This window comes from Eutrigla gurnardus (assembly GCF_963514095.1).
Source record: "Eutrigla gurnardus genome assembly, chromosome: 6".
Lineage (NCBI taxonomy): Eukaryota > Metazoa > Chordata > Actinopteri > Perciformes > Triglidae > Eutrigla > Eutrigla gurnardus.
Window position 1 is genome coordinate 21,636,827 of NC_139920.1, and position 15,453 is coordinate 21,652,279.

The 15,453-nt window shown below is 45.2% G+C and overlaps 3 protein-coding genes across 4 annotated transcripts in view; 1 reads left to right on the forward strand and 2 right to left on the reverse strand.

Moving 5' to 3' along the window:
* Positions 1-171: 171 nt before the first annotated feature.
* Positions 172-8,378, reverse strand: aasdh (aminoadipate-semialdehyde dehydrogenase). Its single transcript, XM_084012496.1, has 14 exons — positions 8,002-8,378; positions 7,075-7,195; positions 6,167-6,444; positions 5,886-6,078; positions 5,368-5,609; positions 5,189-5,295; positions 4,937-5,109; positions 4,088-4,376; positions 3,761-3,873; positions 3,008-3,680; positions 2,766-2,929; positions 2,558-2,683; positions 1,680-1,811; positions 172-1,556 (listed from the first exon to the last, which is right to left on the reverse strand). Exons 1-14 carry the CDS (start codon positions 8,244-8,246, stop codon positions 1,149-1,151), a joined length of 3,264 nt encoding a protein of 1,087 aa, XP_083868622.1. The 5' UTR covers positions 8,247-8,378; the 3' UTR covers positions 172-1,148.
* Positions 8,342-13,121, forward strand: LOC311015346 (uncharacterized protein). Of its 2 annotated transcripts, none has more exons than XM_084012501.1 (9): positions 8,342-8,476; positions 9,027-9,090; positions 9,397-9,452; positions 10,054-10,087; positions 10,188-10,213; positions 10,308-10,371; positions 10,775-12,262; positions 12,504-12,546; positions 12,629-13,121. In XM_084012501.1, the coding sequence occupies exons 3-9, from the start codon at positions 9,411-9,413 to the stop codon at positions 12,636-12,638; spliced, it is 1,707 nt and encodes a 568-aa protein (XP_083868627.1). In that variant the 5' UTR covers positions 8,342-8,476; positions 9,027-9,090; positions 9,397-9,410; the 3' UTR covers positions 12,639-13,121. The 2 variants fall into 2 exon arrangements, with proteins under 2 accessions (XP_083868627.1, XP_083868626.1); XM_084012500.1 differs by lacking the exon at positions 8,342-8,476 and adding an exon at positions 8,699-8,872.
* Positions 12,976-15,453, reverse strand: part of ppat (phosphoribosyl pyrophosphate amidotransferase) — a 12,174-nt gene continuing 9,696 nt past the window's right edge. The window contains exons 9-11 of the mRNA XM_084012502.1: positions 15,187-15,408; positions 14,275-14,395; positions 12,976-14,178 (exon numbers count right to left, since the gene is read on the reverse strand). Coding sequence (XP_083868628.1) covers positions 14,003-14,178; positions 14,275-14,395; positions 15,187-15,408 — 519 coding nt within the window. The 3' untranslated portion in view covers positions 12,976-14,002. The remainder of the gene's footprint in view (positions 14,179-14,274; positions 14,396-15,186; positions 15,409-15,453) is intronic.

Here is a 15,453-nt window from a genome sequence, read left to right on the forward strand (position 1 = left end):
CACAAACTGACTAAATGAGACTCAAACTTGCTACATGAGACACAAACTGACTAAATGAGACTCAAACTGGCTACATGAGACACCAACTGACTAAATGAGACACAAACTGACTAAATGAGACTCAAACTTGCTACATGAGACACAAACTGACTAAATGAGACACAAACTGACTAAATGAGACACCAACTGACTAAATGAGACACAAACTGACTAAATGAGACTCAAACTGGCTACAAAGAGACAACAGGATCACAAAGTGACACAAATTTACTACAATGAGACACATACTAACTACAAAGGGACACAAAATGGCTACAAAGAAACAAAATGGCTACAAAGAGACTCAAAGCCTATAAACAGCGGCCCATTATAATCCACCCATGGTTGAATCGACTCTCTCTGAGCCTTGTTCGTCATGTACAAAAAGAAGCTTATCTTATCTTAGTTTTTTTTAAACTCACACTCAACAACTCTCACTGTGTCCGTGACGACTGTGATAGCTGTCAAAAGAAGCTATTGTACACTTTTGCCATTCTTGAAGTAACCTTAGAACTCCTGATCCCACGGTGGGTGCACCTAAACACAGCACTGAAGACCACAAGTGTTACATGGCATCCGACAGTGAACCGCACACTCACCCCGACGACCACGCCCATTTGTTTTTGCTTTGCTAAAAATGGAGACGAGACACCCGCTTGCTGTAACAAACCCCGTAAAACACACTCGTGTGTCGGTCGGCCGTCACTTCCTCAGTGTCAATGTGATATGATCTTATGTTTCCTCTGTGAAAGAAGAAGAAGAAGAAAAAAAACAAACAAACTCAGCGTTTTCATTTCCTGCCACTCACTTAGAAGGAAGAGTCACTCTGTTGTCTTCTTTCCAGCGTTGCTCGTGCACAAACAGTGTAGTGTACGCAGTGTTATGTGTTAACGATGAAAAATGTTTGGTATTATTTGCACTTTTATTTGTTTTTTTTGTTGTCCCACTTTAGAGATATTCATGAGTAAATTCTTAAAGAAAATGTTTAATGAATAATGTAAATTAAATACTGATGTCTGAACTGAAGGACTCGTTATTTTTACTCTGAACTTTTAATTAAAGTTTTATTTCCCAGACGTCCTCTGAGCACAGATATAAAAAAAGCCATGTTATTCTAAAAATCTCACATCTTCTTCGACAGTCAGCTCTAAACAATACACATAGTCGTTGCGGCACCCGACTACCAGCGAGCGTCCGAACACCACCGGCGAGGAGAACAGCTCCCCTGGGAGGCCGAAGGAAGCCAGCTTTTTTCCGGTTTGCCCGTCCAGGATCCAGACCGTGCCCTCCGTGGAGGCCAGAGCCACCAGGGTCCCGATCCGGCCCACGACGGAGCCGTCGATCACGCACGGGCTGGAGTACACCTTCCCCACGGTCTGGAAGGTCCAGCTCAGGGAGCCGTCAGCGACGTTCACACAGTACAGGCGGCCGTCATGTGACCCGCACAGGACGCTCCGCCGGTCCGGTGTCACGCACGGAGACGAGAAGACGGGTCCTTCCGTTAGAAACTGCCAAACCTGCAGAAATGCATACATATGCACACACTTTATTTTACATAAAAGAAAAAAAACCTTTTGATATTAAGGTGAACTGTCCCTTTAAGAATTCAGTCTGGCTACTGATGGCGTCTGAGGTCTCACCGGTGTCCCTGCGTCTCTGAAGCAGCAGATGTTTCCGTCCACCGAGCCTATCGCCACGTGACCGGCGGCGGCGTTAGGCGAGGAGAAGAACGCAGCGTCTCGACGGTGCGACCACAAGACGTCTCCGCTGTCCTGGGAAGGGAACAAAAACACATATCTCAACAAGCTACCAGTGAAGGAAGTGACCATATATGACTGTGGAGGAGCGACGGGTGGATCTGACAAACACAAGCAGCAGAGCAGAACCCTTACTGGATTTGGATCCATCTGGATTGTGGGGTTAAGTTGCTAAGTTAGCTACTATAATTCAAGGTTCAACTTCACAGCTAAGTGTTAAAGTCATCTCAGTAGCTAACTAGCATTGGTAGCGACTTGTCAATCAATCAGGTAATCCCCGCCCCCTAAAGCGTCATCACATGCTTTCTGGTCTGTTGGACTCTAAATGGATCATAATGCTGGATTGAAGAAGACTTGAAACTAGATATTGAGACCATTAATGCATGTTTACTGAGATAATTAATCAAGAGAGAAGTAGGCTCATTTTCTCATAGACTTCTATACAATCAGAGAGGAGTTGCCCCCTGGTGGCCAACAGAGAGAATGCAAGCGTAACACACTCATTGATTTCACTTTTCAAAACAGAATCTCACCACCTTGTTTGGGGGCGTAAGGGCCTCCAAACAAAAGGCCAAGCATTCCCTCTGCTTGGCCATCAGGGGGCAACTCCTCTCTGATAGTGTGGACGTCTATGAGAAGATGACCCTACTTCGGGTCAGTTGAGCTTTGTTGTTTTTTTAATCAATAAAAGAACACCAAAGAATACCACAAAAAAGAAAAATAGGCAAAGACAAATAATATAATAAAATCCCTTAACTCACAGCGTTAAGACAGGTCAGGTGACCTCCCAGGGAGGCAGCGTACAGCCGTCTGAGCGAGGCGTGGAGGTACGGCGAGGAAAACACAGCTCCACCCCCACAGCTCCGCCTCCAAACACACCGCCGGACCTAAAACAACAAGTTTATCTCCACACATTCACAGAACTTTTCACTGTTTTCCACACACACAAAACCCTTACGAGCTTCCTACCTCCGGGTCCAGGGCGTAAACGTGCCCGTCGTGCGAGCCCACCATCACCAGACCTTTAAGGGGGTCTACAGCGGGGCAGCACTTCACCGCGTCTCCCGTCTCAAACACCCACCGAGTCTCCCCGGACGCCGTGCACAGGAAATACACACCGCCGTCGTAGCAACCTGGGGGGATAAAATAAACAACTTAAATCTGAAAAAATAACATTGAATATTTTTTCACAATGCATTCTGGGAGCTGACCTACGACCACGAGGCTCCCGCAGCGAGACACGGCGGCTGAGGCTTCGATCCGGCCCCCGAGGACTCGCTCCCACAGCAGGCCGCCGCTGGTCAGGTCCAACGCCTGCATCCTGTGGGAGTGGGAGCCGATGAACACCGTCGCTTTGACCTTGCCCGACCCCGGATCTGCTCTGTGCACCAGAAGCACCGGGGAGGCATCCACGCACCTGCCCGTGTCCGAGGACCAGCTCAGCCTGAGGCCCAGAACGCCACCACCTCCGGGTTTCCCACTGGAATCATCGGCCCGGAGGTCCGGACGCTCCTCTGGACTGATCTGCATCACCTCGCCTGCTCGTCTTATCACTCTAACAGCCCGAGAGTCCGCCGGGGGAGTCTTGGGCTCTGTTGTACGTTCCATCTTCGCTGGCACCGCTGAAGCAGAATCGTCGGTGTGTTGGTGTTTCCTGACCGACGACGACTGGACAACCTCCGATGGCGCCATCAATGCAACGTGCTGCAATACATCAGAGAAGGTCCCGTCTAGGATCGCCTCCAGAAGCTCTGGTGAGGTCGTTGATCCCGTCACAACGAGGATGTCCTCACTGAGGCGTAGTGCCTTCAGGGAATCTCCTCCGCTCAACAGGAAGTTGGATTCCTCGCTGATGGTCGCGTCTTCAGGAAGACCGAGAGTTTCCTGTCGATGGGAAGTGGAGCATATGTATGATAGCAGGAACGTATTTAAATGTGGTTTATAGAGTGGATAACTGGTCACACCTGCCACAAGGACTGCAGAGTTTGCTTTAGCGTGGTGACGTCTCCCTGTGAAGACTTGAGACGTCGTCTCCGTCTCTGGTATATTTGAAAAAGAGCCTCCATGTCCACTTTACCTGCCAGAAAACAAAGAGAAGGATAGAAAATGTGTTTTATTTTCCTTTGTGTCCTATTCATTCTTTTCTTTTCTTTTTTATTACATTATTTTATTTTATATATTTTTATTTTAATATATTTTTATTTATTTTATGGGGATAGGGGTATGAGTGAGTAAGGGTCAATGTGAGAATGTGAAAGGTGTATCATCGTCTCTCCTCGGCGCCGACTCACCATGATGCGTCAGGGACAAGGCCGGGACCAGGACCAGGGTGTCGGGGACACTGTGAGCCGGCAGCAGCGTGGACAGCTGGTTCAGGATCTGTCTGCTCAGATCTGCATCTGTGCCGTCCAGAGAGGGGAGATCCTCCCGGCGTTCGGCCGAGGCCATTTGTTCTCCCGACGTGAATGGAGGATCTGATTCCTGGACTCTGGGTCCGGACGCCACCACAAAGGCGAGCAGCCGAGAGGATTCATGCAAACCGACGGCACAGACCTCCACCTGGGGCAGACTCGATATGAGCTGGAGGATACAAAATCAAACATTACCACCTTCTAATAAAATACAAAAGCAGAAAATAATTCAAACAATCTGCCAAAACATCTGCCTTAAAAGGTACAGTGTAGCATTTAGGGGGCTATTAGGAAAAATGGTATATAATATCATTAAGTAGGCTCAGTGTTATCTTTTGTTGCCTTAAAAAGCTTATAGTTTATAGTAGGGATGTTAGTTTTGGTTAATTTTGCTTTTGCAAATTTACTTTTCCACTGACTCAATGAGCCTTTGAAGGGGCGACATCCATCTAGTTTTAATGTTTTGTCATAAATGTTTTTTTTATTTTCTGTTGGCTTTGCTGAAGTTTATTGCCTCATTATGATCAGATTACGGGTGCAGCCACCGATCAGCTGATATTTCTTCCAAATCAGCTGAACTATTGGTCCACAGTCAGTTGCGTGCAATCTTCACTCTCACCACTAGAAGCCGCCAGATCCTACACACTAGACCTTAAATGTGTATGCCAAATAATAACTCATGAAAATCTTTAATCGTTTTGAGGATTCATACATTCAAAACGGTCTTACTTGCTGCACGCTGTCCAAGTTCACCCGTTTCCCATGGCGTTTAATCAGCCTGTCTCTCCGCCCGAGGTAGAACAGCTGTGAGTCTTTGACGTCCACCCAGTCTCCGGTTGCTCTCATCGCCCCGGAGACGACAGTCTCCTCGTCGTCAAGGAGACACACTCTGTCCTCTCCGCCTGCACCAGGCATCATATTGGATTAATGTGAATCTTCTTCGCAGAAATAAGATCTGCTGGGCAATGAGATCTTTCTCACCTATGAACACCTGACCTTCGCCCTCAGTAATGACGTCGCCACGTTCGTCTCTCACTTCCACAGTTGTGTCCATCAGAGGCGTCCCGAGGGGCACGGAGGACGCCATGCTGAAACAGCGTGTAACGTTAAGTGAGAGTCGTACCGACGTGGAGATCTAATGAATCACTTTAAGAACTCACAGGTCTGAGGTCTGCAGCAGAGAGTCTGGTATTCTGTGAGCGCTGGCCCAGCAGGACACCTCGGTGACCCCGTAGACATTCCAGATGCAGGTCCGGTTGTCCTCGTGCCTCCAGCTCCTCAGCAGAGCTGGCGAGGGACAGGCCTCGCCGCCCAGCGCCAACACCCGCAGCGACGAGCCGGACGACAGCACTTCCTGTTTGAGGATGCCACGCCCGAAGCGCCCGAGCAGCGTCGGCGTGACCTGTGACGGGCGCAAAGAAAGAAAAACGCCACGTTTTTAGACTCGGAATGCTTTTGAATGCATTAAAGTAAGCAGACTGATGGAGAAAACACTGCTTTTTGTTTGTTTCACTCTGTATATAAAATATTAAAAAACAATTATTATAATGCAAATATATGTACACAATACTGGACATTCTGTGGTTCATGACTATAAAATAATTTAAATAAATAGAATGCCACACTTTTTGTTTGTATCACTGACTGAAAATAATAATCCCAGTTCCCTCCCACTCGCCTGCAGGACGGTGGTCTTGTGGTCCTGGAACAGAAGTCCGGCCAGCCGACGAGGCATCTTCTTGATCACGGTCGGGATGATGAGGAGTTGAGCCCCGGACGATAAGGCCAGGAACATGTCCACTACGGAGGGGTCAAAGGTCAAGGGTGAGGCGAGGAAAACCACATCGTCTGCGCTCATCTGAAACAAAGACCTGAACCCAGAGAGAGCGGTGCACTTCTGAATACACACAGAAACAACAACACTGTGTCAGAGATCAGCAGAGAAACCGGCGAACTCACCTCAGATGCAGGATGTTGGGGAGGATGCACGAGTGCGGCACCCTCACGATCTTCGGCGCGCCGGTTGTTCCAGATGTGTGCAGCACGTAGGCCAGGTCTCTGGTCCGGGTCTCCTTCAGCCCTGCAGCTGTACCACCAGCACCATCTGCTGTCTGAGTGGTGCCGGTCTGTTCCGGTCCTCGTCTGTGCTCAGCGATTCGCATCAGGGTGAGTCTGAACTCCGGTAACGCCGCACAAACCTCCACGGACGCGTGTTCGCCGAGGGATGCCTGGAATCGCTGGACGGGAGGGAAGAAAACGTGTTTTTAATACAAAGAGGGACTTCAATAATAATAATAACAATAATACAATAGATCATAAAATCTGATTTTTAAATCGATCAATCAATCAACACATTTATAATATATAAGCAAATAAACCACAGAATTAACAATTAAAGCTTAAAGATAACATAAATAAAGATATGTCTTTAAATTCCTTTTAAAAATACAGAGGAAGCTTGTTATTTTAATATCCAGAGGCAGTTTAGAGCCACTCATTTCATGGGAAACATAAGGAACAATCAATCTCTCTCTCTCTCTCTCTCTCTCTCTCTCTCTCTCTCTCTCTCTCTCTCTCTCTCTCTCTTCTCTCTCTTCTCTCTCTCTCTCTCTTCTCTCTCTCTCTCTCTCTCCCCCCCTCTCTCTCTCTCTCTCTCTCTCTCTCTCTCTCCATCCATGATCTGGCTGGAATATAAGAAAACCTCTGGGAGGGTCAAGGTCATTTAAAGCTTTGTAAACACATAAAAGAAGGTATACAGGCAGCCGATGGGCTCATTCTTCTTCGTTTTAGCTTTAAATGTTGCATTTGCACAATTAGTCCTGATCATTATTGTTGTATCTGTCTTTACAGTATATTAAATGTTCAACCTGCAGGATGTCCGTCTTCACAGCACAGTACCGGAGGCCGCACTGGTCCATGACTCTGGCGGTGAGGAGTCCTGGAGCTTCGGGGTCCAGTGGGACGTAGGCAGCAGGCGACTGCAGGATCCTGGAAAACAGACGTGATTTATATTAACACGTATCACAAGATCCCCAGCTCCTCCCAGCTGAGTGCCTGGTGTCCCTGAGCAAGACACCTCACCCAAATTGCTCCTGACGAGCTGGCTGTCGCCCTGCGTGGTTGACTCCGCCGTCTTTGTGTGAATGTGTGTATGAATGGGTGAATGTCAGTCATTGCTGTAAAGCGCTTTGGACAAAAGCGCTATATAAATGAGGCCATTTACAAGACGGGCATGGATTCAATGTGGTTCACAGTACAATAGAAATAGGCAAAGATCAAACATCACATCCAGTTAAAATTATATTACATATACATTTAAAAAAAACTCATAAAAAGATAGAAGATAAAGGAAGATAAGAATAAGATAAAAAAAAGAGAAGGTATTGCATATAGAAAATATTAGATAATGTATTTCTATATAAAACATAACATAAGAAAGAAGCCATTACATATATACAAAAAGAACCATTGGATTATATATTACATAAAAAAGAAGGTACTACATCCCAAAAAATGTATTTACATATTATATAAACGTGTGTGTGTATATATATATATAAATATATATATATATATATATATAAATATAAACATGATAGCATACCAGCTATTACATATATTAAAAAATATATTACAAGATTATATATTATATATTTCAAACATAGGAAAGAAGGTATTGCATCCATAAAAATCACATCAGATAAGAATGTAGTTTATATAAAAAAAAACGAGATGACATCAGAAAGAAAGGAAAAACATTAGACAAGAAGGGAAAACATACACGCTGCTCTCACCCCAAAATCCAGACTGGTATGAACAGATCATCCCCACAGTACAGCCCGATCGCTCCGTTATTAGGGGAGCAGCTTTTTCGTAGGACGAGAGACAGTTCACCAGACAGCTGGACCAGATCTCTGTACAGCAGCAGGGACCCCGGGATCCCGGACCCGGACCCGCTGTCATACTTCACAGCCGGCCTGTCGGGGTGCAGCGACGCAGCGGCGGCAACGAGCTCCTGCAGCGTCCGAGCAGCAGCCATACCGGCGATGAGACGTTCACGGAACACCCGCTCATTACTCCGAATGAGATTGTGATCTGTACGGCATTTCTTATTTTTTTGAGAAGAGCGAGGTTTTGTTTTGGACCGGGAAGACGATAGAAACGTGATACTGTTTGGTCGCGTGAAGATGACGTACGGCTGATGTCGGTTTCAAACGCTTCTCTGATAATCGGTCATCCCGACATCAGAAATTCGGGACACAGCTTAAGGTAATTGTGTCTCCACAACATATTGTTGCACATCACTCTTCTATTTCATATTAACTCTTTCATTAAAATTCAAAACGTTAGATAGGCTATTTCGACTTTACTATTGAAATATTCTCGAGTGCTATTTTCGATTGCATAATTTCCCGAGTAACCCTGAATGCCACTCCGTCCAATCAGCTGGCTCTATTTTGCGGAGAGAGAATTTTGAACCGAGCACGCGAGCCGCGGTCCCAGCCATTAAAGAGACGGCACTTTTCAACGGTATCCTGCGTCATAACGTTACTCGTCTTATAGAGAAAACGTACTTTTATACGCAACATGGATGATTGTTTAAAGGCGCGCATGTTCACGAATAGTCTGAACTACAAAAGCTCCCTGGAACGAATCATAGACAAGGTGTGTTCACGGAGCTATCGGGCGAGCTAACTTTGACGTTAGCAACGACGTAGAAGTAGCATAGCTAACGTTAGCTTACAATAGCTTTGGCGATGAAATAACGGAGATGTTTGCCTGAAAGTCACCTCTGCACCTTTTCCCCCCTTCAAAACAGTATTCAAAGCTTCAGTACCAAGATGGAGGGATCGAAGTGGACCTCGACAGCACAAACGCCCAAAGTAAGTTGTCTAAAGCTGTCATAATGTTTAGTTTTACTACTCGCTGTATCAATAACAGTACACGTACAGTCATGCGTAGTAGTAGTAGTAGTAGTAGTAGTCGTAGTAGTAGTGGTGGTAGTGGTATTAGTAGTAGTAGTAATTTATTTCGTTCTATATTTATTAACAGTTTTCTAAAAAAAAAAAGAAAAGAGTAACGATGTTTTACACGTTAAATGAATTGTTTTCAATATTAATATAAGAAATGTTAAATTATATAAATGTCAGGAATATGTGATGTCTTTAAAATTCTTCTTCTGAATGAAGCGCTCGAAGACTACATGAGGCTGTCGAGAGCAACGCTGAACAAGCTGGAAGCAAAGGTTTCAACAAACTCTACATGCACATACGACATAAACACAACACTCATGTATGGGGGCGGGATTTCTCTTGGTGTCGCACAATTCGATTTCCATTCTTTGGGGTCATGGTTCGATTTAAATAATAATTCTTGATATGTGTGTGTTAAATTCAGGGTTATTGCAATAATAACGCACAGAGGCAAAAGGTAACATTTATTGTGCAAAACTATTGTTACTAAAAGTTTTTGGTATTCATCAATTTTCTTGTGACAAGTACAAGTTAAACGCTCCCTGTAACATTAAAAATATAGGCTAGCAGCCTTTTTATTTTTCAGAAACTTGCCAATTTTCAAAATAAATTGTACATAAATCTACACTGTAATACTGGTATTTATGTGGTTTTGTCGGTATGGATACTTAGGTTCTTTTATAGTCCAAAAGGGTTTTTAAAAATACCTTTTTGGAATTGATTCAGCATCGTAGCAGATGAAAATCTTCATTCTTGCATGAATCGATCCCCCCCTAATTTCTGAAGGAGTTTTATGGACTGGGAGTCCTCGGTGAATTTAGACGTTGTATTTTCCTACAGCGATTTGTAATTAAACACTTATCGTCCCTGCAGAGCCTGACCGATTTGAGAGAGGAATCGATGAGAGGTATGCATCCATAACTCAACAACGAGAATAGCAATTCAAAGATGTCTTATAATGTATGTTTTATTGATATTATTCCCTTTTGTTATTTCTTGCATTACAGCACAGGACGTTACAAGAGACTCTCAGGTAAACAGGCACTGTGTTAATTTGAACAAATCCGTCTTGAATATCTAGCGTATGTTGTGGCTTATTTTCAGTTATTTTTTATTATTATTAACAGTTTGACTTGACGTATCAAGATGGAGGAGGTGATGAGACCAGACGATTTTCTTTGGAGAATGATGGTAAGAACTTTTTAAACGCAATTCCATTATTATTTCCAGATCTAGATATGTATAGAAAACATGTTGGTTTGCAGAATCTTGCCCATATTGTGTTTTCTTCAACATAAAACACAGACTTTTAATAACATTAATTGATCATATATGCAGTGTTATTCATTTTTCAGCCAAAATGTTTATCACTGTGCGAGAGAGACATCAATGTAAGGCCAGAAGTTCGGTGACGCAAAGTCGAAGGACTTAAGTTACATTTTTTTGTTTGGTGGTGAATTGTAAATGAAAATCCCCAGTGTTACTGTGGGGGTTGAAGATAGACAGTAGTAAAATATTGCACTGTTTTGGGCGTTGCAGATTTTAAATAGAATGCTGTGCACTGAACTCAAATATTGTCTTTTGCATCCTACAGTGACGTCTACCAATGACACAACTTGCTCTGATCTGAGCTCGTTAAATGAGAGTCAGAGAAACATTTCTGAGACGGAGTCCCAGCCCGAGGACCAAGACGAGGATCTGAATATGAGTCTGAGGAGTCATTGCAGCTCTCTGCTGGAGCTCTACCCCAGCATGATCAGTCGACTTGGGAGGGCCTGGCATCGGCAGCATGTCTCCGAGGCCGCCGACTCGGTGCTGAGGAGGTACCGCAGATGGCGGCAACAGCCGAGCAGGAGCGGCCTTGGCAACACCTTCATCGTCACGCTGAGAAACACCAGCAGAAACCCAGAGCACACGATGAGCCAGACGCTGCTTGAAGAGAGCACCACCAGCCCTGTGGAAAGGCGGATCAAGGGGACCGGATCTAGCCCTCGGTCCCCCTTGCAGATAGTTACCAATATGCAGCAGCAGTCTCCTGGAAGGGCGAAAAGGGAGCAGCCTGTCCTTGTGATGGACTTCGCTGGACCATCTGCGATCTCTCTGCCAAAAGAGAGCTCGCTGAACGACACCTTCATTGTGTCTGAAGTATCCTGGCAGGGAGAACGGCCCTCCACTTTCAGTCCTTCGAGATCTTGCTATCCCGGTGCGAAACCCGCCTCGGACAGGTCAAGAAGGCTTTCTCTCACTGGCTGCTTCACGCATGCATCGGAAACCCCCGTTGTTAAAGAGAGACCGGACATCTACGGTTCCCCGGTGAGGCAGAGTCCCTTACAAGCGAGGATGATGGCCGGTCTCGCGAGATCACCTCAAGCCTTTCCCAGAAGCCCTAGGGCACATTTTGTGGAAAGCTTCTCCAGAGAGCCCTCGAGGCTCAGATTAATGTCCGCCTCTCCACAAAAGCCGGCTGTGCCATCGAGGATGCTCTACCCTCAAGACTCGCATCACTCCCTCCACCCACAGCTGCGTTCACCGCGGTCGGCCACGGCGGCAGAAGGTCACCACAGGCTCCGGCGGCACCTTTCCTTCGACTCCGCCATGCCGTCGATCCAAGTCTCGTACTCCCCGAAGGAGCTCGACGAGGACTTCCTAAAGCTCTACCACAAGTTTGTGTGCCAGAGCAAGTCCTCTTTCTTCAGCGGGCTTCCCTGCCGCCTCTGTGCCCGGAGCTCCGAGGCCAGCAGGGGCCCCTCTTCCTCATCTCTGGCAGCTCTTGCCTTGTCGCCCCACCGCTCCCTCCTGAGGAAACGCCACAGGGAACTGGACTGGGACAGCCACCCCCAGTCCAAGCGCTGCAGGGACGAGCGCTGCTCCTCCTCGCCGGGGTCCAAACGCCACGGGAAAGAGATGCTGCGGCGCTATCTCTCGCCATCTGAATCTGAGCGGTCTCACGATGGCCTCTCCTACAGCTCCAGCAAACCCAGCATGTTTCAAAGATTCAGCACCCAGCAGCGCTCGGCAGACACACAGGAAACCCGGATGAGTCGGCATCGCCGTGTGTCTGCAGTGGATTTTACAGGCATGGGTGAGCCTCTTCTCTAAAACACTGTATTATTATCCAGGAGCAATGTTCATAAAGCTTCCTATTACAAAGAGTTGCTACTGGGTCATTCCGTGTCATTTCATCAAATGCCTCCCACCTGACCATCTCAGAATGTACTGTAAAGATTTGAGTAAAATTTTGGGGATTGATTTTTCCTTTTGAGGATTCCTTTAACAGATTAAGACGGGCAGATTCCTTTAATTTGTTATGCTTCATTCAACAGGAAGTTCACTTGAGAGCAGAATGGCCATCGGCTCCTCCCCCAGGTGATTTATAACTACTTCCTGTGATCAGTGATTGATTTCTTGCCTCCTGAGCATTCTCATAACAACTTCCTTTCTTTTGCAGAAAATGGTGACCAGTCATCAAACCAGCCGGCCATTAGCAGAAAAACACACTGCCGTTTGTTTTCTATCCAAGTTTGTTTTTGTTTGGATGTTTGTACATTTGTTTTGACCAGTATTGTTGAATGATTATAGTTAATACTTATGTATTTTATGTTTTCAAGCTGAACTTTTTTACTCTCTGGGCTACAGTACATCAATACCTAAATGAATAAAGCCTAAATATTTTTAAAGAGAAATATCTATTCATTGTTAAAATAAAATTGTCATATCAAAATGCAGTTTCTGGAGGGGAAAAAAAATGTAAATACTTCATCATTGCAGTTACTGTTTATTATTTAATGTTTCCATTATATTCATGCAAGTTTTAAAGTTAAAGAAAACAAAATATCAAACAGTCAGACCCGAAAACAAAAGCACATTGTAGTTCAGTTAAGGTAAAAAGGTGGAAAAGTAAACATGATGAGGAAAAATAAATGTAACTATTTGGTCACGAACCTTGTGCACTTTTATGACGTTGCAATTTCTATTATATGCTGAGCCTTGAACTTCAAAACTCATTGTACAAAGTAACGTTGAAAGGCAGAACAAAAAAACATTGGTGTCGAGACGTCGTAACTGGGAGGAAGTGAACAGACTTGCAGTGCTGAGGCTGTAATCCCTACGGTTTCAACTTAAAGATGTGATGTTTTGTAATGGGGCAGTGTGAGCTGCTTCTCCGTAATGTAATACTTTTGGAGTCTGGAGACACGGGAGCAAGAAGGAATGTACTGCTGTGGATGTATTTGACACCTTAAAAAAAACTATCAGTTCAAGTGTTTGTTATATTTAGATAATTTTCACCGCTTCATTTTTGTGGAAGCAGTTATCTACCGTCTCTTTAAAGCCACCACACTGACGAAAACCGTAATTTAACCTCACAAAAACGCAGTACCTGGTCTACTGCTGCCTCGATCGGTAAATTTGTGTTATTGTGCGACTTTAGTGTAGCCAAACTAACCCTTTAAAAACACCAAAGACGCACAATAACGCTAAACGATCCAGGCGGCAATAGACCAGCAGCTCCTGTGTTCTGAGCTAAAATTACTGTTTTTGTCCACAGGGTCTTGTGGCTTTGTGGAGAGTAAGATAAAGGGGTGAGAAATATTCTTGAAACATTTATTTTAGGGTGTCTAAAATATGTTCTCTAAACTCTCCGAAGTCTTGACTCTACAACTCGGCTGCAAAACATCCTTTTAAGCAGGAGGATCCAAGCAGGATAACGATGCTCCGTAGAGAAAGCATAATGATGTATCTGAAGTGTCCCTGTGTTTAAATGCCCAGCCACCAACTCTTGTGCGTCAGTGCTGATGCTGTAACCGTGGTCGGGTCGTGGTCGTTACCACTCCAGCTCCACTGGGTATTTCCCAGTCAGGCAGGCGGTGCAGTGGCCCACCCTCCTGCTGGACTTGTTGCTGGTGCTGATCACGCTGTCCTTCTCCTGGAGGGAGGCGATGCCCTCCTGAACGGCCGACACCAGACCCTCCACGGTCAGATACTGAACGCTGGCAGCACCTGCAGGAGTGTAACATGAGATGAACCACAGTGAGGCAGTGAAGAGCATCTATTAAGTTCAGGAGAAACTTGGAACAGATGCTTTTATTTTGTTACCGATGTATCCGGCGATGTCCTCGAACTCTGGCCTGTTGGCGATGAGCTCCTCCTTGGTTGGGATGTTGATGCCCATGTAGCACGGGTATCTGATCGGAGGAGAGGCGACCCGGATGTGGACCTGTCGGAGGGGAAGACACAGGTCAGTATTTATCCAAGTTGGTTTAGAACTTGTCCATGTCGTGGAAAATTCTCTTTAGTTTCACCGTATAGAGTTTAAGTGAATGGGCTGTTTTGCTACTCTGATTAATTTCCACAATTCTACAAATTCCACATTTGTGCAATGTAGCCTAATTGCTCATTTGCACTGATGCTTAACAAGCCTTATACTTCATAAAAGTGTAATAATGTCTTCTGACTAGTGGAGTTGCTCTTTTTCTGCAGAAATACTGTTGAAAAACCTGTCGGTGTCCTAAATCGAATCAGCTCATTGCCTTCTTACCTTTCACAATAAAAGCCCTAGACATAAACTGTATGCTGCATCGCTGCTTACCAGGGAAACTTAAATTCACCACGGCATTTCATTGAGCGGCAACTCAACAAATTAACTTGCATTATGAATTAATAACAAAGAAAATGTGTTGATTTATTAAGTTTGGTCCACCAGTTGATCCGACACATTTTAAATTGTGCGACATCAGTGATGTAACTAACCCGAGTTAATGAGCCGAGTGTCGGAATTGTTTGTCCATTTTGACAATGAAGAACAGAGATGAGTCATTTTGAGTATTTAAGGGATTTGAGAAGGTAAAATGATCCTGTTACTATATGAGACAAAAACAACTTTATAAAAATAGTAATTTTGTGTCGTATGCATTTTTTTAAACCATCTCAGGAACCAAAATTATCTTTTGAAGTTTTAGGAACCTCTATTTAAAATCATCAGTATGTCACATCCTTCGTGAAACGAACCTCAGTGGCGCCGGCCTCCTTCAGTAGTTTTATAATGGGGGAGATGGTGTTTCCCCTGACGATGGAGTCGTCAATCAGCACCACTCGTTTCCCGGCAAAGTTGTCGGTCAAAGCCCCGAACTTCTTGGCGACTCCCAGCTGCCTCAGGCGGGTGTTTGGCTGGATGAAGGTCCTGCCGACATAGCGGTTCTTACACAGGACCTCGATGTACGGCAGACCCGACTGCGAGGAGGACAGGAAGAGGAAATGAGAGGCGGCTGCATCACA